The sequence below is a fragment of the Sminthopsis crassicaudata genome, chromosome 1 (genome assembly GCF_048593235.1).
Source record: "Sminthopsis crassicaudata isolate SCR6 chromosome 1, ASM4859323v1, whole genome shotgun sequence".
Taxonomy (NCBI): Eukaryota; Metazoa; Chordata; class Mammalia; order Dasyuromorphia; family Dasyuridae; genus Sminthopsis; species Sminthopsis crassicaudata.
Genome location: NC_133617.1, coordinates 543,010,886 through 543,036,584, shown reverse-complemented (window position 1 = coordinate 543,036,584; position 25,699 = coordinate 543,010,886). Strand labels below are relative to the sequence as shown.

Here is a 25,699-nt window from a genome sequence, read left to right as displayed (position 1 = left end):
TAGTTGAAGAGCACAGGATTGTTTTTCAGTTGTGAGCCTGAAGGTCCGGGAGGGTATTGCTCTCTGTATTACCAGGAAGGTAGAAGGGGTTGGGGAGGAGGGCATAGAGGGAAAAGATATTAAATTCTACTTTGCACATAGTGAGTTTAATTAAGATGTTTTGGGGCCATCCAGTTAGAGATGTCTGAAAGAGACTAGAGATTAGCAGAGAGAGTCCAAATAAATAATTCTCTCAGAAAAATATGTATAGCTTATTATTGGTAAGACCCGTTAGTAGAGCAGGAAGGGAAAAACTTGTAGAATTACAAATTGCTTTGGGATCTAGGACAATAAGCTTGATGTAGATGTACCTAGTGAGTAAATCACAAATATAATTTCAAAAGGCTATATATTCCAAGAAATATAAAGGCAATAAGTATTTAATGAAAACAGTTCAAAACAAGTACCAACTTAGTGTATCACGCTGAAAATTTGTTTGCAAAGTATCATCACCTTTTATTTACATGTGATCCATTTGCATAGAAAGCATTGCCACCTTACTATCCCAAGTCTAAAACTGATTTCTAAAATGTTTCTAAGATTACATAATCAGGTGCTGTCAACAGATATGGTCACAATGTGCATACTCTATGCACCCTGATTTTTGGATAGTTTTAACCTTCTAAATAAAAATTAAATTAAAAAAAAAAAAAAAAAAAAAGACTTGAAATTTGAGGAGTGTTATTCAAACCCTCATAAGAAGTACATTACTTTGTCAGGTGCTGTCTTTTTTATTTTTGATAACTGTACATACCCCAATTTTGTCTCCAATAAAATTCTAGTGACTTTGTGGCTGCAAAGTGTTTTTTAATTGCATAATGAATTCTCTGAATAAGCATGTTGGAAAATCCAGTGCGTTTCAGCAGATATGTCATTGTTGGTGAATGTCCAAATGGATCAATAGCCCAGCCTGATCTAGGTTTCACTCCTATTGAAAAAAAGTTACAATTAAAATGTTTTTAAAACATTGGTAAATTAGACAAAATATACAATATTAGCCACTATATGAGATTCAAAACTAAAACATCACAGTGCTAGGACAGGACCAGCTTTCTTCTCCTAGGTGTGAGAAAAGCCAACCCATATAGTGTCTTACCTTGTCCAACTGCCCTAGAATATTAGCATATTCTAATAAGACATGTTAGAATAATCAAAGCACAGTATAAAGTCAGACAAACGCTAACTGAAATTACTGTGGGAAACTGCAGTTTTTAAATTAAACAATAAACTGATATAATTTTGTTATATCTCTGCCTTCCCAGTGTCATGCTTGGACTATTTTATTTATTAACAGAACATAGTTTAGAAACTCGCTTTTAAATAACAATATGGAATAAAGTCTATGGAGCCAACCCTGCTCCCTCCACTTAAAAGAAGATTTTTAAAGCTGTCTTTTCTACTTTTCTAATATCCCACATGTTCTCATATATAAGAGGAAAAATGCAGAATAGATGATAAAAATCTGTAAAGCATCCCACTTTACAAAGCTGATCCTATTTTAGTAAATTTTCTGACTAAAGCATTTCTCAATCCCATGAAAATAGTCACTAATCCACGAAGAAATAGTTTTCTAAAGCACAAAATTTCAAATTAACCTCAACTGAGAGATAGTGACGTTTTATTGGTACTAGCTGCTTATAAAGAATGAACAGAATTGTAGGATCATAGATTTAGAGTTGAAAGGAATCTCAAAGTCATTAAGTACATTACTTACATTTTCCAGATAAAGAAATTGAGCTTCATAAGAGTTAAGTGATTTGATCAGGGTACTACAAAGACTAAATGGCACAACTATAATCATAAGAACATCAACATCTGGATACATTTAGGCTGTTTTAAAGATGAATATTTTAAATACTTGAATTAATAATACCTACAAATAATGTATAATATACAATATAATATATACAAGATTAGACATGTGTTTGTCTTTCTCCCTCCACAGCAATACAAGCCTGTCTCTCCTTGAAGGCAGAGCCTATTTTGTTTTTGCCTATGATACATCCCCATGGATTTACACATTTTGTTGTTTTTTAGTTGTTTCAGTCTTATGCTATTCTGTGATCCCAGGTATTGTTTTATTGGGTTTTTTTTAAGCAAAAATAAATGAGTGGTTTACCCTTTCTTCAATTTGTTTTACAGCTAAGGAAACTGAGGCAAACAGGGTAGAGTAATTTGTTCATCTCATATCAGAGGCTGAATTTGAACTCAGGAAGAATGACTCAAGTCTTCCTGAGTCCAGGTCTCCACTATATCATCGTGGTCCTATATGATTTTATGAAATGGAGAACCTCTCTGTGGAGTTGTAGCTCAAAGGCTACATGCCACTGGCAACAAAAAGATCAAAGATCACTCCTTGGCCTCATTTGATACATAAAGCATGGTAAATCACTGTTAAAATGAATAATTAATATTTATATATCTTTATGTTTTGTGGATTAACTAGTGCTTCCATATTCTCTCCTCTCACTACCTTCTTTAGAAGGTATAATCTGGCTAAAAAAACCCTCTAAAATCTAGCTTCTAACCTCATCATTCAAATGAAACCATACTCTCCAAAGTTACCAATGATTCCTTAAATGTCAATTCTTATCTCTTTGTAGCTTCTAATGTTGTTGATTATCTTCTTTCTTGATATTTTTTTTTATTCTAGATTTTCCTGACACTAATTTCTCTTTCTTATTTTCCTCCTTATAGTAATGTCCTGTATCAGTCTCCCTTCCTTATCTGGACCTTCATCCAGGTCAAGCCAACTGATCATGGATGTCGAACAAGGCTTTATTCAAAACTCCTTTCATTTCTCCATCTATAATATGGTATCTTGATAATCTTGATGATTTCATTAGCTTACAGGGATTGTTACCATCTATGCAAATGATTCTTTTTTTATTATGAATTTTATAATTTTATAATTATAAATCAACTGTTGCTGAGTGAAATGAGCAGAACCAGAAGATCACTATACACTTCAACAACAATACTGTATGAGGATGTATTCTGATGGAAGTGGAAATCTTCAACATAAAGAAGATCCAACTGATTTCCAGTTGATCAATGATGGACAGAAATAACTATACCCAGAGAAGGAACACTGGGAAGCGAATGTAAATTGTTAGCACTAATGTCTATGTACCCAGGTTACTTATACCTTCGGAAGCTAATAATTAATGTGCAACAAGAAAATGGTATTTACACACATATATTGTATCTAGGTTATATTGTAACACATGTAAAATGTATGGGATTGCCTGTCATCGGGGGGAGGGAGTGGAGGGAGGGAGGGGATAATTTGGAAAAATGAATAAAAAAAATTTTTTTTAAATAAATAAATAAAATTTTAAAAAATTTAAAAAAATAAAAAAATATAATTTTATAATTATAAAAAATTTTTTGACAGTACATATGCATGAGTAATTTTTTTATAACATTATCCCTTGAATTCATTTTTCCTCCCTCCCTTTACTCCCTCCCCTTGATGACAGGCAATCCCATACATTTTACATATGCTACAGTATAACCTAGATACAATATATGTGTGTAAATCCAATTTTCTTGTTGCACGTTAAGTATTGGATTCCGAAGGTATAAGTAACCTGGGTAGATAGACAGTAGTGCTAATATTTTACATTCACTTCCCAGTGTTCCTTCTCTGGGTGTAGCTGTTTCTGTCCATCATTGATCAACTGGAAGTGGGTTGGATGTTCCTTATGTTGAAGATATCCACTTCCATCAGAATACATCTTCATACAGCATTGAATTTGTACAGCGATCTTCTGATTCTGTTCATTTCACTCAGCATCAGTTCATGTAAATCTCTCCAAGCCTTTCTGAATTCATCCTGCTGGTCATTTCTTACAGAGGAATAATATTCCATAGCATTCATATACTATAATTTACTCAACCATTCTCCAAGTGATGGACATCCATTCATCTTCCAGTTTCTAGCTACAACAAAAAGAGCTGCCACAAACATTTTGGCACATACAGGTCTCTTTCTGCTCTTTAGTATTTCTTTGGGATATAATCCCAATAGCAGCAATGCTGGATCAAAGGGTATGCACAGTTTGATAACTTTTTGGGCATAGTTCCAGATTGCTCTCCAGAATGGCTGGATTCTTTAACAACTCCACCAACAATGTATCAGTGTCCCAGTTTTCCCACATCCCCTCCAACATTCATCATTATTTGTTCCTGTCATCTTAGCCAATCTGACAGGTGTGTAGTGCTATCTCAGAGTTGTCTTAATTTGCATTTCTCTGATCAGTAGTGATTTGGAACACTCTTCCATATGAGTGGATATAGTTTCAATTTCATCATCTGAGAATTGTCTGTTCATATCCTTTGACCATTTATCAATTGGAGAATGGTTTGATTTCTTATAAATTAGGGTCAGTTCTCTATATATTTTGGAAATGAGACCTTTATCAGAACCTTTAACTGTAAAAATATTTTCCCAATTTGTTACTTCCCTTCTAATCTTGTTTGCATTAGTATTGTTTGTACAGAAACTTTTTAGTTTGATATAATCAAAATCTTCTCTTTTGTGATCAATAATTATCTCTAGTTCTCCTCTGGTCATAAATTCTTTTCTCCTCCACAGGTCTGAGAGGTAGACTATCCTCTGTTCCTCTAATCTATTTATGATCTCCCTCTTTATGCCTGAATCATGGACCCATTTTGATCTTATCTTGGTATATGGTATTAAGTGTGGATCCATATCTAATTTCTGCCATACTAATTTCCAGTTTTCCCAACACTTTTTTTCAAATAATGAATTTTTATCCCAAATGTTGGTATCTTTGGGTTTGTCAAACACTAGATTGCTCTAGTTGTACCCTGTTTTGTCCTTTGTACCTAATCTGTTCCACTGATCGACTGGTCTATTTCTTAGCCAATACCAAATGGTTTTGGTGACTGCTGCTATATAATATAGCTTTAGATCAGGTACACTTAGACCACCTTCCTCTGACTTTTTTTTTTTCATTAGTTCCCTTGCAATTCTCGACCTTTTATTCTTCCATATGAATTTTGTTGTTATTTTTTCTAGGTCATTAAAATAGTTTCTTGGGAGTCTATTGGTATAGCACTAAATAAATAGATTAGTTTGGGGAGTATTGTCATCTTTATTATATTTGCTCAGCCTACCCACGAGCACTGAATGTCTTTCCAACTATTTAAATCTGATTTTATTTTTGTGGCAAGTGTTTTGTAATTTTGCTCATATAATTCCTGACTATTCTTTGGTAGATGGATTCCCAAATACTTTATACTCTCAACATTTGTTTTGAATGGAATTTCTCTTTGTATCTCTTGCTGTTGCATTTTGTTGGTGATGTATAAAAATGCTGAGGATTTATGTGGATTTATTTTGTATATAGCAACTTTACTAAAGTTGTGAATTATTTCTAATAACTTTTTATTAGAATCTCTGGGGTTCTCTAAGTATATCTCTCATATCATCTGCAAAGAGTGACAGTTTGATTTCCTCATTACCTACTCTTATTCCTTTAATCTCTTTCTCGACTCTTATTGCTGAGGCTAGCATTTCTAATAAAATATTGAATAGTAATGATGATAGTGGGCAACCTTGTTTCACTCCTGATCTTAAAGGTTCCAGTTTATCTCCATTACATATTATGCTTACTGACGGTCTTAAATATATGCTCCTGACTATTTTAAGAAATAGTCCATTTATTCCTATACTCTCAAGCGTTTTTAGTAGGAATGGATATTGAATTTTATCAAATGCTTTTGCTGCATCTATTGAGATGATCATATGGTTTTTATTAATTTGATTATTAATATGGTCAATTATATTAATAGTTTTCCTAATATTAAACCAGCCCTGCATTCCTGGTATAAATCCTAATTGATCAAAGTGTATTATCCTGGGGATGATTTTCTGAAAATATTAGGTATTTTCCTAATATCTTATTTAAGATTTTAGCATCAATATTCATTAAGGAAATTGGTCTATAGTTTTCTTTCTCAGTTTTTGATCTACCTGGTTTAGGTATCAGTACCATGTCTGTGTCATAAAAGGAGTTTGGTAGGACTCCTTCATCCCCTATTTTTTAAAATAGCTTATATAACATTGGGGCTAATTGTTCTTTAAATGTTTGGTAGAATTCACATGTAAATCCATCTGGTCCTGGGGATTTTTTTCCTGAGGAGTTGATTAATAGCTTGTTCTATTTCTTTTTCTGAAATGGAACTATTTAAGCAATTTATCTCCTCCTCTGTTAATCTAGGAAGCCTATATTTTTGGAGGAAGTCATCCATTTCACTTATGTTATCAAATTTATTGGCATAAAGTTGGGCAAAGTAACTCATTATTTCTCTAATTTCCTCTTTTATTTCTCTAATTTCCTCTTCATTTGGTGGAAAGATTACCCCTTTTCATTTGTAAGACTAAAAATTTGATTTTCCTCTTTCTTTTTTCTGATCAGATTTACCAAAGGTTTATCTATTTTATTGGCTTTTTCATAAAACCAAGACTTGGTTTTATTTATTAATTCAATAGTTTTTTTTTACTTTCAATATTATTGATTTATCCTTTTTAATTTTAGTATTTCAAGTTTAGTTTTTGGTTGGGGGGTTTAAATTTGGTCTTTTTCTAGCTTTTTAAGTCGCAGGCCCAATTCATTAATCTTCTCTTTCTCTATTTTGTTCAAATAAGCCTCTAAAGATATAAAATTTCCCCTTATTACCACTTTAGCTGTATTCCACAAATTTTGGTATGATGTCTCATTGTTGTCATTATCTTAGGTGAAATTATTGTTTCTATAATTTGCTGTTTCACCCAGTCATTCTTTAAGATGAGATTATTCAGTTTCCATTTACTTTTTGATCTATTTACCCCTAACTTCTTATTGAATGTAGTTTTTATTGCATTGTGATCTGAGAAAAAGGCATTTACTATTTCTGCCTTCCTGCATTTAATTTTGAGATCTTTATGTCCTAATATATGGTCAATTTTTGTATAGGTTCCATGAACTGCTGAGAAGAAAGTATACTCCTTTTTATCACCATTCAGTTTTCTCCAAAGGTCTATCATCCCTAGTTTTTCTAATGTTCTATTTACCTTTTTAATTTCTTTCTTGTTTTGTGGTTTGATTTATCTAATTCTGAGAGTGCAAGGTTGAAATCTCCCACTATTATAGTTTTATGCAAATGATTCTTATAACATTCTCCAACTGCCTACTGGACGATTCAAACTTTTTATCTTTTAGACATAATTTATGCAATGTCTAAAACAACTCATTCTCTATTCTCCCTTCTATGTAGACTATTACTGTTAAAAGGCTATCCTCCTAATAACCCAGCCTTTTAACCCTTATGTATCATTTTCAATCATTTTCCCATCTTCCATCTATGTACAATCAGCTTTCAGGTGTCTTTTTCTTTTCCCAACATCTCATGTATATATTCTTCTCTCCTTTCATGTTACACTATGATGTAGGCCCTCATCACCTCACATCTTGACTATTGCAATAATCTGCTGGTTGGTTTACTTGCCACAAATTTTTAACCACTCCAATCCATTCTCCATTCAATTATCAAAATGACCCTCCTACAGCACAGATCTATATTCATGTTATATTTGCCCTATTCAATAAAACTCCAATGGCTCTCAAATGACTCTAAATAAAAAATACAATCTTCTGGTCTGTAAAATCCTTCAGAATTTGGCCTCTTCCTATTTTTCTAATCTTCTTATTTTACTCTTCCCCAAATGTTTTATGATTCACTAAAACTACTGTTGATCTTTACAAACATTCCATCTTCTGACTTATGCATTTTCACTGTCTATCCCTCAAGCCTAGAATGTTTTTCTTTCTTAATTTCCACTTCCTGGCTCATAAATCAAATCTCAACTAAGGTCCCCCCTTCTATAAGAAGTTTTTTTCCCAATCTCTCTTAATGTTAGTGTTTTTTGACTGAGATTATCTGCAATATAATGTATCTATACACACACACACACACACACACACACACACACACACACACACACACACATTATTTACATCTGCATATATCATATTGTGGGTGTGTATGCATAGATCAGCAAATACACTTATGTGTATATAAACATAGAGATGTGTATGTTTGCATGTATATTGTGGTATGTCATTTTTCATATATTTTTCTCCTTCACTGCAATATTAACTTCTTCAGAGTAGGGAATATTTGGTTTGGTTTTCTTTTTTAACTCTTTGTATTTTCTTCTTAATTGGCAGCTAAATAGTGCAATGGAAAGAGCACTAGAGACAGATTCAGGAAGACCAAGGTTCAAATCCAGCCTCATACATTTACTATCTGTATAACAGTGCCAAGTCAAACTTCTGTATACTTTAGTTTCATCACATGTAAAATGAAAATGAGACTATTAGGATATTAATGTATTACAACACATTATGTTAGCATATTGTAATATATTGATGAAAATAATACTAATCTACTATAATGTTATACAACAGGACTATTCTCAGTTGAAATAAGAATAAAATGAGATGTGTAAAGCATTTTTCAAACCTTAAAGTGTTATACAAATGGTAGCTCCTGTTAATCTTTGTTATATGAGATAGTTCTCTGGGAGGAGCAAGAGAGAATAATACAAGGAGAAATGTAGGTGATATACAAACAAAAGAGAGGGAGCTAGGTGGGGCACAGAGGATAGAGGTCCAGGGCTAGAGTTAGGAAAAAGAGAGTTCAAATCCAATCTCAAACACTTAAATAGCTGTGTGACTATAAACAAATCACTTAACCTTACTTACCTCAATTTTCTCATCTGAAAATGAGCTATAGAAGAAAGAGCAAACCATTCCAGAGTCTTTATCGAGATAACCCCAAATAGAATCTCAGAATCAGACATGACTGAAATGACTGAACAACAACCAAAAAGCAAAATACCAAGTAAGTTCTTAAAAAACCTTAAGTTGACAAAATGTATAAAACTGAGAAGCCAAATTACTATTTTATAATCTATTACTCAAAAAATGAAAAAGAAAAAAAAAACTACCTTTAGTACTAGTTTAAAATAGAAAAGCATGTTGGTAAAACAAAACAGATTTTAAAAGAAGAATCAAAAACTAATGAACTTTTTTACTTAACCCCAAAACAAAAACTATTTAGAATAGGACTTCTTTTTGAACTAGAATTGCTAACAAAATTAGAAAGCAGTGGGGAAAAAATAAATTTATTACAACCACAAGCTTATATTTTATAAGTTCCAAATAACTATGTGATCTAACAGAAAAATAGAATATGACGATTATTTCATAGTCAGAAGAACTGGGTTCAAGTGACACTTCTGATATTACCTGGATGATTATGGAAGGAAAGGGATAGGAAACAAGCACTTACTATGTGCCAGATATTCTGCTAAATGTTTTACAAATACCTCATTTGATCCTTACAACAACCCTGATTATGTCACACAGCTAATAAATACCCAAGAAGTTGGATTTGAACTCATGTGCTGTCGCCAGTGTATCATTAAACTCTTTTAGGGCAAATCACTTAACATGAATCTCAGGCATCACTGCAGATACTCCATCTGCAAAACTATTCCTCTGTAATTGCTGGGCTTTATACCTAGAATGAACGCCCTTCTTGCTGCTAACACAGCTTAGCTGCCTTCACTTGAATAAAGTTTTTTGTAAGACTCCCTGATGTGTCCTTCCAGCCATTCTCTCATACCCATCAAACATTTACATGCTGTCTCCCCCATTAGAATACACTCTCTTTAAAGAAAGAGACTATTTTGTCTTTTTCTTTATATCCCTGATGTCTAACACATTTTGTAATACATAGTAGGTGTTTAATAAATGCTTGTTGAAAGAGTGATTTGACAGGAATGGATTAATGTAATCCCTTAAACCCTTCAGGTCCCTTCTATCTATTATTCTGAAATTGCGGCTCAATTACAATCAAAAATTGAAAAGTGTGAGACCTCATCAAGGTGAATATTACACACTGCAAATATAGGTTAAAGACAGCAGTATATCCAACCCTGTCTATTTGGCACAACTCCTATCCAACTTCTAAGTTAACCACAAAAAGCTTATGCAACATGATGGAGCCATCTTTCTCTTTATTTTGCAATTACCCTTTATTTTCATCCTGGCCTATTTTGTTTTTCAGTCACAAATTTTTTGATCATAACCCCCTCCCCTTCATATATATTTGTTCATAATATATTGCAGCCTGCTCAGTTCCACTATATACCACTTCACTTTTTTCTGACACTTCAACCTTAAGTCTGAATGACTACTACTCTATGCAACACCATCAGAAGAATAATAATATTTAATGAAACTGAGATCTTTAAAAAGAACTACCATTTCTTAAAGGCAATGATGATAAAAATCAGTGTTTATAAATATACAATACACACACACACACACACAAAATCACAATGCAAAGACATTATAATTTCCCATCCAACTAATTTTCATATCCTCAACAAAAGGCATTCCTCATCTACTTGGGATTTTCCTATATGAATAACATTCTTGTTTGATTTGATCTAAAATGTTCTGTAACTTTTTAGGGCTTGATACAACCCAAACACAGTTATTCACAAAATAGACCATCCCAAGGACTTCATTATCTACACCAAATCTCTTTTCCATTTGATTTATTATTCAAAGGCTATCCTCCTAATAACCCAACCCTTTAACCCTTATGTATCATTTTCGATCATTTTCTCATCTTCCATCTACATTAAATCAGTTGTCAGGTGTCATTTTTCTTTTCACAACATCTCATCAATATACCCTTCTCTCCTTTCATGTTACACTATGGATCCCTCCATAAGTGGGGAACGTTTTTAGCAAGTATATGTGTCTCTGTTTTATGCTTTGGTAGATATTGTTAGAGAATATATCTGATATTCCAAATTTTAAGGAATCATAATTTTGACATATGCATTTGTGATTTTACTCAAGAAGAATCAGAAAAGGGCCATTTTTAATTCCAAATCAAATGAGTTATAATCAACAAAGAAAAAGTACATAAGGATCTTGAGATCTCTACATTTTTCAGTCAATAGAAAAAATTTTATGATAGAAAACTATTATCTACTAAGAACTACCTAAGAATACTTGCCTGTTTCCTTCTAATAATTGAGGATGGCCTTAATATTTATGTATAGTATTATTACAAAATGTTCATATAAATAAGAGACTAGACATATAGTTCAATAACAAAGTAACAAGAGATTTTTTTATTATCATGTTAATGTGATCTGATATTAAAAAGGTTTTTCTCCTGTGCAATGAGTTTTTTCACTTCTTTTTCAAATACTTTGGGAATTCATCAATTTAAAACTGTTACTTAAAGCACTGACTACCTGTGACTAAACTTGGCCTAATCCAATAGCTTTTCTTATCTTTATTTTTTTTAGTGGTATTTCTACTTAATCTTAAAAAGTAATAATTCCCAATGTGTAAAGTATGGACTGTAGAAGACCCTTTCAAGAGGTCCATAGTTAAAAAAATATTTTCATAAGAATAAGATGTTACTATTTCCTTTCCCAATTACTTATCTGTGTACAACCAGATTTTTTCATATACCTCAAACTAAACGATATATCACAACAGACAATGTAAAGTCAAATAGGAAATTACAGCTATATTTATTAAGCCAGATATTAAAGGAATTTACAAAAAGATGTAAAATAATACCACTCTGTCCACTATTTTTATTTTGAAAATCATAGCTACTATTTTAATTTGTATTAATATGAAAAGTTTGTTATTGTCATTTTAAATGAATTTATATTTATACATTTCTGTTTTAACTTCTATTCCAGTTTCAATAGCTATACTTTTAAGCTTTTATTTTTATGGATTATAACAGCAATCTGAGACAGAGTTTCAGAATCACCAATCCAGAAGTACAATCAGAATAGTAATTTCGTTGTTGTGTTCAGTTATTTTCAGACTTGTCTGACTCTTTCTGACTCCAGTGGGGTTTTCTTGGTAAAGAAACTGAAATGGTTTGCCATTTTTTTCTCCAGCTCATCTTACAGAAGAAGAAAGTGAGCAAACTGGGTTAAGTGACTTGCTCAGGGTCACACAGCTAGTAAGTTTCTGTTGTCAGATATGAATTCAAGAAAATGAACTTTCCTGACTCCACGCCTGAAGCTCTATTCACTGTTTCACCTAATTGTTCAAGATATTAATATCCTGGCATTAAATGTCTACTATGATAGTTCTAGTTCCCTTTCATACTGAAAAGTTTGTCACAAAATCTTGCAAAACCTTTTCCATTTTTAAAAAAATCTGGCTCTCCTTTTTCACATTATATCTTTAAATGTTCTCAAGATTAATGTGCTTACTTGAATTTCTCAAAGCTTTCTTTAAATTATTTTTCCCTTTCTCTTCTCAATATATAGGGCAACATTGTTTATAATCTTATATCATCCTTCTCTAATAAGAACTTACAAAAAATTGTAAATCCGTGTTGCTCTTGTTAGGAGAACAAGGATTTGTTGGATAAGTCTCCCTATAACAATTATTTATATCCATTAAACTTCTACATCAAAGTTCATAGCTAGAAGTTTTTTCCTCCAACCATTTTTCACTTTTAATATACGTTATTTTAAAAAACACAAAAGAAGCAAATATTAAATGTGAATTATATAAATGAGTAAAAAGCTTGGAAATGAACAAAAATTAAAAGGTATTTTTTAAAATTATATCTTTAGATTTCTTTACATCTTAAAATCTTAAAAGGGGAGAGGTTATTTTTTTTAATATTAGTTTTTAAAATTACTTAAATTGTAAGGTGTTTCTTAATTAAACAAAGCAAGTTTTATCATGTCTATGTTTGGAGAATATTCAGTGCTATTTCAACTGCTTCTTTCTACACAACTAAAATATTCTTCTTATGCTTTTAGAAATTTATAACTGTCCATAAAGCAATACCAGAAAAATTATATGATGGAAAAAAATCATCTACATACCTACGTTTCTTTCCAGCCATTGATGTCCTTCAATAAGTTGATCAATTAATGCAAAATAATGTGCAGATGCTTCATCAGCCATGACCCATCCACCTGTCACAATTTCAAGTTGTCCATTTGCTATTAAACTGGGGGAGGGAAAGAGAACAGCAAAGTTTACATTAAAGAATTCAGAATTCAGTATTTCTGATGATATCTTGTTTGTACAGTTTCCTTTTCAGTTGAAATAATGAAAAAACATTTATTAAATATTTTAATGTAACAAACACTAGGAAAGTAGATATATTAAAAAAAAATTCTTGCTTATAGAGCAATATAATTAATTGGGGGAAACAATACATATAAGTTTAGCTGTAGAGCAAGTGAAAAGACCCAGAAATCCTTAAGCTATTTAGCAGTCAGATGACAATGCCAAGAGTACAGAAGCAGGATAATGCCTAGAGATCTTTAAGAAACAGAGACAAGGCTGATATTAAGTCCTGGAAGACCGTCAGAGCAAATGGCATGGAAGATGAAAAGATTACATAGGTAGAAAATTCCATCTCTGTGGATAGAACCATTACTTAATCCACCTCATCAAGGCTTGTAAGAAGTAAAGCAATCCAGATGGGTTCTGAGAATCATTTCCGGGGGAAGAGATTGAAGAAGGAACACAAAGAAGTAAGGTTACCAGGAAGTAGTGCAGTTCAGCACTCCTAGATAGGTTCAGGGATAGACCATGAGGTGGTGAGAAAGATAAGGAAAGAAAACTTTCCTAGGTCTGGGGATAGAGGTCTTATTTCTGATAGGTTGTGGGATCACTCTGGAGTGAAGGATGAGACATAAAAGGGAGACATTAGGTACAGAAGATTAAGAAGAAGAAACTCAAGAATTATATAAACAAAAATTCAAATAAACACAGATCTAAACAATTTTTAAAAATCATTCATTGCTCATGGGAACGCCAAGTCAATCTAATAAAATTGACAATTCCACCTAAATTAACTTACTCAGTGTTATACCAAACTACCAAAGAATTATTTATAGAGACAAAAAAAATTGATAAAATTCATCTAGAAAAACAAAAAGCCAAGAATATCAAAGGAATCAATGATGGGGGGAGGAGCCAGGGGGAGACGGGGAGGGCCTGAAAGAAGATACTCTAGTAACACCACAATTCACACTATATTACAAAAGTAGTAATCCACAAATAAATTGGTACTAACTAAGAAACAGGTAGATCAGTGAAAAAGACTAGGCATACAATGAACAAAAGTAAATGACCAAGTAATCTAGTGTTTAATAAATGCAAAAGTCCAAGGTTTGGGGGCAAGAACTCACCATTTCACAAAAAAGGCTAAGAAAACTGGAAAATAATTTGGCAGAAATTATGCATAGACCAGTATATCACACTATATACCAAGATACTTTCAAAATAGCTATATAATTTAGACATAAAGGATATCATCATCATTAAATTAGTGCCACATAGAGAAATTTACCTGTTAGATCTATGGATTAAGTGTTTAAGACCAAATAATACATAGAAAAGACCATGGGAAGTAAAATAAATAATTTTGATATAAATTTTTAAAATTTTGCAAATCAAAAACAATGCAGTCAAAATTAAAAGGAAACCAGGAAACTGGGGGGGATTTACATAGCTCTAATAAAGTCCTAATTTCTCAAATACAAAGAGAAATGAATCAAATTTTAAAAATTTTCCATTCCCCAATCAAGGAATCAAGGAATATGATCAGTTTTCAGAAGAAGATAACAAATCCATAAATAGGCTCATAAAAGAAATGATTACCACTGCTGATTAGAGAAATGAAAATCAAAATCACTTTGAGATACTAACTATAACCTATCAAATTGGCTAATAAAAAAATAAGGAAGAGGAAAAATGCTAGAGAAAATATGGAAAAATAAGGACACCAATGTGCTGTTAGAGGAATTGTTTAATAGTCTCATCATTTTAGAGAGCAATTTGAAACTATATCCAAAGGGCGCTAAACTGTTCATATTCTTTGATCTCATAGTATCACAAATTTTGCATGCCAAAGAAAAAGGAAAAGAACCTATATGTACAAAACTATTTATAGCAGCTCTTTTTATGAGGACAAGTACTTGGAACTTGAAGGGAGGCCAATCAACTGGAGAATGATTGAAGAAACTATGCTGTATCAGTGAGATGGAACACTATTTTGCTATAAAAATGATGAAGATAGTTTCAAAATAAAAAATGAAATGAGCAAAACCAAGAGATCACAATGCTAGTAATAGCAATATTATAATTGTGATCAACTGAGAAAAATTTAGCTGCTCTGATCAATACAACTATCCCAATTACAAAGGACTTATGATAAAAAATAATATCCACTTCTGAGAGAACTGATGAAATTCTGCAGATTGAAGTGTGATTTTTCATGTTTTTTAAAACAACACAACAAACATGGAAATATTTTGCATGACTTCAACATTTGTAAATGACATATTACTTTCCTTCTCAATGGAGGGACAAAGGCTAGGGGGAGGAAGAATTTGGACATCAAAGTTTCAAAAATAAATGTTAAAAATATATTCTTTAAATATAAAAAATTCATTTCTTAGCAACAAAGGTGCCCATGAGAGTAAGCCCATAGGAGGTTTCTTAGAAGGATTTTACCCACCCAAAGTGGCCAATAAAAATAAGAGGTAAAAGAAAATAGGGAGTGTTGGGTATAATTTAACTTAGAAAAGTCAGCTTATCACCTCTAGTGACAACAGCAGAAATTTAAAAGAAATTTAGAAGCAGCAAAAGATGAGAGTCATTTCCAATGAAAAACCCAGAAAATTGGAACAACTAACTGGATGTGGGATGGAGGGCAAAGAAGAAATCACAAAAGCTCAAGTTTCCCACCTGAATTATGGATTGAAAGGATATACCATTAACAGAATTGAGTAAGTCACAAGGAAGAAGTAGATTTGAGGACAAAATCATAAATCAAAAAGGGCTTTCCACCAAAACCATCAAGATATAGTAAACAGCTATAAGGAACATAATTTCTCCAAGATTTTGTTTTAGCAGTTTAAAATTTTTTTTCAAAGCATATTTCAAAAGAGGTAAAAACCATTCAAAACACATTCATTTTCATAAAACATTTCCATTCACGAAGTATCTGTTTTAAATGGCATGGCCAAGACTCACAAATTACAGTTCACCCTTTATGACATTCTGATCACTGTGCAAAGCACAAATATAACACCTGGGCTGAGGCCTCCCGTATGAATAAAATGAAATCAAAGCCTGCTAAATGCCTAAGCCATAATAAGCTTTTAGAATGAATGAGGGTAGGGTCATTTGAGTCTATAGATTTTTTTTTTCTTTTAGTCCCTGAACCAATTTCTATTTTCACTATATTATGGTTTATAAAGTTTATTTCTGCTCTTTCTAACTGGGCCCTTTTACAATTTCTGTAAACCTCTATGTAATAGAGAAACATATCTCTGATTTCATTGGAAATTTGTTCAGTTCCATAGTTCCCCTTTTATCTTTCTTATAAACTTACCCACAACTTAACAGAGGGACACTGAAGTTTCCTGTCAATATTGTGTTAACACGCTATAATTTCTTAAACTCCTGTTAATATTTCCTCTATGAATGTGAATTCTAAAGTATCAGGAATCTAAAGTATTCATTTATTGTCTATGAATCAGTCAGTATAATATAATTTCCTTATTTATACCTTTTTATTTTGTTAATGTTTGTTTTGTTTGATAGTTATGGCTGCTCTTTTTGGATTCATTTGATACACAGTATTTAAAAAAAACAAACAACTTTTCTATCTCTTCTGTTTTATTTGTCAATTTGTCATTTGTTTTTGTTTTTAAAATGTATTTCAGAGGGTGAGGCCAAGATGGTAGAGAGTAGACAGGTCTTTATCTGAGCTTTCTCTGGCTTCCCTCAGATCAAGCCTCAGAACTGGTTTTGGACTAACAGAACCCACAAATACTTGGAATGTAACAAATTTCCAGCAGAAGATTTTAGAACACTTCAGGTAAAGTCTGTTTCAAGCAGGAAGGGGAAGGAAGGCCCAGCACAGGAACAGCTCAGGAAGGAACAGGGCAGAGATCCTTCCTGTGCCACAGTAATCGAGTAGGAGGCTCTTAGCCAAAATACAGCAGTAATGGTTACTCTGTCTTGGTTCAGAAGCCAGTGGATCAGCAGACTGTGAGACCTCCAACACAATTATAGAAGGGAACAGTAAGCCCCCAAACCCCAGCATAACAAGTAGGACTTGAAAGGAAGCTGGCAGCACTAGCCCCAGGGCATCATAAAACCCTTGCTACCTATAGAGAAAGTCCTAAGAGCAGACCTCAATCTTTAAAAATGAGCAAGGAAAAAAAAAAAAAAAATCAAAAAAGGCTGTGACCATAGATAGTTATTATGGAGACAAGAAAAAAGAAACTTCAAATCCTGAGGACAGTACAGGCAAAACACCTCTAGATGGAAGCCTCAAAGGGAGATATGAATGGATCTCAAACTCACAAGTCTCTTTTGGAAGAATTCGAAAAGGATCTTAAAAGAAAATTAGAAGAAAAATGGGGAAAGAAAATAAGACCCATGGCAGTAGAGTTTGGAAAAGGAAATTATCTGAAAAAAATAACTCCTTAAAAAATAGATATAATGAAATGGGAGCGGCAGGGAGGAGGGGGGGAACAACTTACTGAACACAGCATTGGTGAGATAGAAAAAAACAGAATGAGTGAAATGAGAAAAAAATCAAATGAACAAAACAACTCATTTAAAAGTTCAATTGGCCAAATGCAAAAGGAGGTTAAAAAAAAAGCTAACTGAAGAAAATTAATTTACAAAAAAGTAGAATTGAAGAAATGGAAGTGAATGACTCAATGAGATATCAATAATCAAAGAAAACCCCCAAAAATGAAAAAAACAAACAGAAGAAAATGTAAATTATCTCATTGGGAAAACAACTGACTTGGAAAATAGATCCAGGAGATACAATCTTTAAATATTATTCCTGAAAACCATAATGGAAAAAAAAAGAGCCTAGACAACATCTTTCAAGAAATCATCAAGGAAGACTGCCCTAATGTCTTAGAATCAGAGGGTGAAATAGCCATTGAAAGAATTTACCAGTCACCTCCTGAAAAAGAACCCAAAATTAAACTCCAAAGAATATTGTAGCTAAATTTCATAATTGTCAGATCAAGGAGAAAATACTACAAAGAGTCAGAAAGAAACAATTCAGATATCAAGGAGCCACACTCAGGATCATCCAAGACCTAGTATCTTCCACTTTAAAAGATGAAAGGGCCTGTAATACAATATTTCAGAGGTTAAAGAAGCTTAGACTACAGCCAAGAATCAACAACTCTGCAAAACTAAGCATTATCTTGCAGAGGAAAAGATAGGACATTCAATGAAATGGTAGATTTTCAATTATTTTTAATGAAAAAACTCAGAGCTGAACAGAAAATATGATCTTCAAATACAGAACACAAGAAAAGCACAAAAAGATAAAAAGGAAAGAAAAAAACTTTCTTAAAGATTAAAATGTTATATGATGAAACGATATATTATTTAACTTGAGAACTGTATCTTTGACAGAGGTATACTTAAAGGGTTAAGGTATAATTTGATTTTATTGTGATGATATAAAAAAGAAGCTGAGTAAGAAAAAAGATTATACTGAAAGAGGAAAGGGGATATAAATTGTATCACATGAAGAGGCAAAGAAGCAAGGGGGGTGAGCATTGTGTGAACCTTAATCTCATCACAGATTGGGCTCAAAAAGAGAATTATCAGACATATTTAATTTGATAGAAAAACCTGTTTTACTTGTAGAAAAGTAGAGAAGAAAAAGGCAAGGAAAAGGGAAGGTTAATAGAAGGAAGAACAAAAGTAGAAGAGGAAAAGGGATAAAAAAACACAAGTCGTTATAAAAGGGGAAGACAGATTGAGATAGGTAGTTGTCAGAAGCAAAACACTGAAAAAGTGAAAGAAAAGAGAAAAGTTTGGGGAAAATAAGGCAGTGGGAAATAGAGACTTAGTAATTTTAACTGTGAATGTGAATGAGATGAACTCTCCTGTAAAATGGAAGCAGACAGTAGATTGGATTAAAAGCCAGCATCTTACAACATGTTGTTTACAAGAAACACATTTAAAACAATGTTACATACAGAGTAAAGGTAAAAGGCTGGAACAGAATCTATTATGCTTCAGCTGAAGTTAAAAAAAGCAAGGGTAGCAATCCTAATTTTAGATAAAACAAAAGCAAAAATAGATCTAATTAAAAGAGATAAAGAAGGAAACCACATTTTGCTAAAGGGTTACATAAATAATGAAGTAATATCAATACTAAAAATAAATTTGCCAAGTGGTATAGCATCCAAATTCCTACAGGAGAAATTGAGAGCTGCAAGAAGACAGCAAAACTCTAAGTGAGTGATCTCAACTTTGCTCTCTCAGAAACTAGATAAATCGAATCACAAAATAAATAAGACACCTTTGTCAGTTGATAAAGATGGGACGTCCTGAGCAGAATAATATTTTAAAGGCACACTATGAACAGAATTACAAAGAAAACAAACTATACTGAATCATAGTTATCAAAAGATTTTTTAATGTAATTTTTCTTTAAATATAATTAATTCTGAGAGCTAAGATGAGGGATTAAGCAAGAAATTCCTGACCTCTTTCATTCACTTTTTTTTTTTCCATTCACCTTTAATAACTGTGAAATAGCACCTCAAAACAAATTCTGGAAAGAATGGGGAGAAATAATTTTCTAGCCCAAAATAACTTGGAAGGAAGGCAATTCCTTAAAAAGTAGATTTGACCAAATGAAAAAAAAGTATAAAAGAGCCAATTAAAGAAAATAACTCTTTAAAAATTAGAACTGAACAAGTAGAAGCTAGTGGCTCCATGAGACATGTAGAATCAATTTTTAAAAAACCATTTAAAAATGAAAAAATAGAAGAAAATATTCAATATTTCACTGGAAAAACTAACCTAAAAAATAGAACCAAGAGAGACCATTTTAAATTCTTATACACTATCTATATCTTTTGACCAAGTAATCATTGGTTGCTATGTTTCCAAATATGCTTACAGAAAAAAGAAAAGAATCTATATGTTCAAAAATATTTATAGCAGTTCTCTTTGTGATGGCAAAGAACTAGAAATTATGGGATGTGCTGCAATTGGGGGATGACTTAACAAAATATGGTATATGTTCATAATGGAATACTATTCTGCTCTAAGACTGATAAGCTCACTGATTTTAGAAAGTATAGGGAGACTAAATGAAAAAATGAAGAAATTAACAGAACCTACTACTGGACTTATATCCCAAAGAGATCTTAAAATAAGGGAAAGAGACCTGTATGTGCAAGAATGTTTGTGGTAGCCAGAAACTGGAAACTACGTGGATGCCCATCAATTGGAGAATGGCTGAATAAATTGTGGTATATGAATATTATGGAACATTATTGTTCTATAAGAAATGATCAACAGGATGATTTCAAAAGGCCTGGAGACACTTATATGTGCTGATACTGAGTGAAATGAGCAGGGCCAGGACATCATTATATACTTCAACAACAATACTATATAATGATCAATTCTGATGGACATGGCTCTCTTCAACAATGAGATGAACCAAATAAGTTTCAATTGTTCAGTAATTAAGAGAACCAGCTACACCCAGAGAAAGAACTCTGGAAAATGAGTGTGGACCACAACATAGAATTTCCACTCTTTTCTGTCATGGTTTGCTTGCATTTTTGTTTTTCTTCTCAGGTTATTTTTACCTTATTTTTAAATCCTATTATTCTTGTTCAGCAAGATACCTGTATAAATATGTATACATATATTGCATTTAACATATACTTTAACATATTTAACATATATTGGTCTACTGCCATCTGAGGGAGGAGGTTGAGGGAAGGAGGGGAAAAGTTGGAACAGAAAGTTTTGCAAGGGTCAATACTGAAAAATTACCCATGCACATGTCTTGCAAACAAAAAGCTATAAGAAGGAAGGAAAGGAAGGAAGGAAGGAAAGGAAGGAAAGGAAGGAAAGGAAGGAAAAGAAAGGAAGGAAAGGAAGGAAGGAATTAACAGAACCAACCAAGAAAACATGTTTATAATAACAGCAGTATTGCTTTAAGAACCTTGAGCAATCAAGTGATTCTGACTTATAATACCCAATTTAACCACAAAAATTTAATGAAGGAAGATGTTTCCATCCAGAAAAACTGAGACTGTGCACACACACACACACAACATCTGTGTCTAATGGTAATCATCCCAAAGTTTGGAGAGAGAGGGAAGAAAGTTACATGGTAACTTTGTGATATATTTAAAGTATATATGAAAAGAACAGCAAGTTGTACATAAGGGATCTACAATTCTCTGTTTTTCTATTCTACTTTGTTATGCAAATACTTTTTTTATTTCCTAAGTTCAGAATAAAACAATTTTTTTTTAATTTTAGCTTTTTATTTACAAGACATATGCATGGGTAAGTTTTCAGCACTGACCCTTGCAAAACCTTCTGTTCCAACTTTTCCCCACCTTCCTCCCCACCCCCTCCCCTAGATGGCAGGTAGACATGTTAAATATGTTAAAGTATAAAAACAAAAAAAAAATTAAATTTATTTTTAAAAACTGTTGGAACATCAGCAGAAAGAAAATTGAGAGGAAAAACAAATCATCAATGTCAAATATGAACAAGGGCAAAATACATAAATATGCATATATATGTATAGAACGCTATTTTAGCCCAATTATATTACAACACAGTGAGAGTTTTAAATGAAATTAATCTTCAAAAACGTAAAAAACCCAGATTAACAAAATAAAAATTAAATATATAAATAGATCATAACCAAAGAAATCAGAATGATGCATTGAAAAATTCCCAAAGGTTATTTATATATAAAATGAATTCATGGAATAATAATCTTAGAATAATCTTATTCTATCAAAGACTGAAAAAACAATTAATTCCAAAATTGCATAAATGATTTACAAAAGTAGAGAATGTAGATATTACATTTCCCCTTAGATAAAAACGGTCTTGATACCACCTTTATCAGCAAAAACAAGGTAAGAAAACTACCACCATTTATACTAAATATCAAAGCAAAAATACTGAACAAAATAATATCAAGTCTGGGATAACAACCAGAAAAAAAAAAAAATAGACATTGGTAGGCATAGTTGATCTAATTCTGAGAAAAATCTTTGACAATATAGATAATGCAAAGAAATAGGAAATCACATAATTGTCAATGGAAGCAAGGATTTTCTTTGTTTTGTTTGGGGTGGGGGGAATTGCAAACCACAGCGCCTCTTTCTACTGACAGCATGAAAAGTCATAGGAACAAATGTACCTTTTCTTAAGGATGGTAAATAGTATATATCTGGAACAAAAATTACCGTTATGTGTAAAGAATAAGCCTAGAGATTTTTCCAATAAGATCAGTGGTAAAACAACAATTTATATTACTATTATTTTAATATAGTCCTAAACATTTTATCTATACAACAAGAAAAAGAAATTGATGTAATAAGCATAGGAGAAAGCAAAATTATGTTTCTGCATATATAATGTTTTACATAGAAAATCTAGTTATTTAAATAAAATAAAAATCAATTGAATCAATTAGTAACCTCAGGAAAAATAGCATGATATAAAATAAACCCTCCTAAATTGGTCTTTCAGTATATAATCAACAACACCCAGAAGAAAGAAAAGAAAAATCAATTCAAAATAACTATGTAATTATATATAAAGCATCTGAAGATCCAGCAACAAAGCCACATACAGGAATTAAATGACTATTACAATGAAAATATTCTTTAGAGAAATACATACTGAAATAATTAGATAGTTAATTATTCAGTCTAGAACAATATATATAATGAAAATGACATTACTACATAAATTAATATATATATTCAGTGCCATGTCACTGGAACTAACAAAGGATAACTTTACAGAACTGGACAAAAAAATAACATTTACTCTGTCAGATCAAAAGGTTCGCAATTTCAAAGTAAATCATGAAAACTGAAAAGGAAAGGGTACTAGAAGTCATTGGTAGATCTCAAAACAATGATCATCAAAGTTATGAGGTACTAGTTAAAAATACATGTCAAACAGCAGGTTAGGTACACAAGATCCAGAAGCAATAAACAGTAGAATAAATGTTTAATAAAACAAAGGAGTCCAAGTATAGGAAGGACTCACTTATTCAACAAGAATCACAGAAAAAAAATTGAAAATAGGCTATCAGAAATCTGTTTTTCCAGTTTTGTTTGACCCCTTGGGTTCATAAGGTTTTCTTGGCAAAGATCCTGGAAGTGTTTGCCATTTCCTTCTCTGTTTTATGCACACAGGAATCAAATAATTTGTCCAGAGTCACAGAGATAATAAGTGTCTATGGTCACATCTAAATCGTGATCTTTCTGACTCTACACACACAATATTCTATCCACTGTATTACCTAGCTGTCTTGCCAGAAAATAGATGAGACAAAATATCTTATACCACAATAAGTAAACAAGTATTTATTACTACATATGCTCCAAATAGATAGAGGATTTAAATATATCTCACATGTAAATTAAAGGAGCAGGGACAGTTATGAATGAATCCCTTTATGGCTGGCAAATTCATTCTTGAGCAAATTATATAGAAGAGAAAAAAAAATACAATCAATGAACAATTTTGATTACATAAAACTGATAAGACTTTTCACAAACTAAATCAATTCAATTAAAATTAAAAGAGTTATAAATCAATGCAGTTAAAAGTAAGAGACAGTTAAGTAAGGATAAAATTGCAATAAACTTTTCTGATAAAAGTTGGAACTGATGTCCTTGATATATAAGCAAGTAATTCAAATGAAAAAACAAGAGCCATTCCTGGTAGATAAATGGTCAAAAGACATGAAGAGATAGTTCTCAAAACAAAAGCAAACTATCTAAAAATATGCAGAAAAAGGGCTTCAAATTAATATCAGAGAAATTCAAATTAAAACAATTCTGATTTACTACCCAATACCTATCAGATTGCCAAAGATGTTTAAAATGGAAAATGAAGAATGGCAGGACTATAGAAGACCAGGTACTTGAATGCATTATTGATGGAGCTATGAACAAGTCTAGTCATTGTGCAAAGTATCTTCAAACGATATGTAAAAAGTCACTTTACTTAAGTCAGATTTTCTGATCCATACTGTGCCATCTGATCTATTCAGAGGCAAATATCACAAAAGAGATCAAAGAAAAATGGAAATGACTACTGTGTATATATAGAAGCACTTTCTGTTGCATCAAAGGATTGGAACAACAGATATGCATATCCAATGGTAAATGGGATTATACTTAATTTTACAGGGTAAATTATTCTTAAATTCAACCCCAGCTATTTTGTTCTTTGAAATATATAACTTTCCAAGATCAATAATCAATTATCTTTTAGTGAAGAACCTGCTAGATCTCGGGAAATTCTGATTAGAAAAATATAACGAAGAATGTGGAAAAAAAACCCTCATTTTAAATTGATCTGGAAACACAACATAATAATTATCAGATTACTTTAAAGTTGTGATTAAAAAGAAAAATCTGAATACAATAAAAGAAATTAAGGAACATTACCCCTTGAAGTTCTAGAACAGGAGAGAAAAATAGAAAGGAAAAAAACTAATGTTCACCACCAGAAAGAGATCCTACGAAAAAAGCTTATAGGAATGTCATAGCTAAATTCCAAAACTCTCAGGGCTTCAGGGAAAAAAATTACTGCCATCAAACAAGAAAAAAACTAAATATTGAGGAAATACATTCAGGATTTCACAAGACCTAGCAGTTTCTACACTAAAGGATAATGGACTATTAATCTTGGAACATATTTCAAAGAACAAAAGATCTGGGGTTGAATTTAAGAATAACTTACCTTGCAAAATTAAATATAATCCCATTTGAAGGGGGGGGGTAGGGAGAGAAGAGAGAGAGAATGGATATTTAACAAACTGAAAACCTTTCAATTATTTGAAACACAAGGCTTGAAGAATTCAATGTAACAAATCCAAAAGAATAAGTATTCTTAAAACTACCATCATTAGTAAGGTAGTTTCAAAGAAAGGTTGGGGCTGAGTTGTGTATGATGGAGTGATTCTAAAAAACAAAATTGGGCAAGAAAATTTAAAAGGGAGTAATTACATTATAAAAATGGGATATGAAAAGAACACAGAGGAAGCAAGTAGAGGTAAAGAGCTGGTAATGTCGGAACCTTGCTCTCATCTGCGTTGAAAAAAAAAAAAACAAAAAACTTGTTAATCAGGAAGGATAAAGAAGTTTTTTGAACATGTAGAGATGAGAAAACAGAAGGCAGGAGAGGGACTTTTAGAAGGGTTATGTATTAAGTTTTGAGAAGATAGGGGGAAAAGATGGGGAGGAGACTCTTGGACAAGTGAATGAAGTGGAGAGTACAAGGTTCAGGAAGAAGGTAAGGTAACAGAGATAGAGGAAAAAAGCTGAGAAAGAAAATATTGATAAAAATAAAATGGAGGAAAATTCACAAGTAGCAATTATAACTGTATGTGAATAGGATGTTTACAGCCTCTCTTTGTGGTAGCAAAGAACTGGAATTTGTATAGATCCCCATCAATTGGGGAATGACTGAATAAATGT

General features: G+C 32.1%; 1 protein-coding gene across 1 annotated transcript in view; it reads right to left on the bottom strand.

Moving 5' to 3' along the window:
* Window positions 1-25,699, bottom strand: part of MAN2A1 (mannosidase alpha class 2A member 1) — a 169,898-nt gene that overhangs the window by 97,490 nt on the left and 46,709 nt on the right. Inside the window, exons 6-7 of the mRNA XM_074281943.1 lie at window positions 13,013-13,140; window positions 794-967 (exon numbers count right to left, since the gene is read on the bottom strand). Of these exons, the coding sequence (XP_074138044.1) occupies window positions 794-967; window positions 13,013-13,140 (302 nt within the window). The remainder of the gene's footprint in view (window positions 1-793; window positions 968-13,012; window positions 13,141-25,699) is intronic.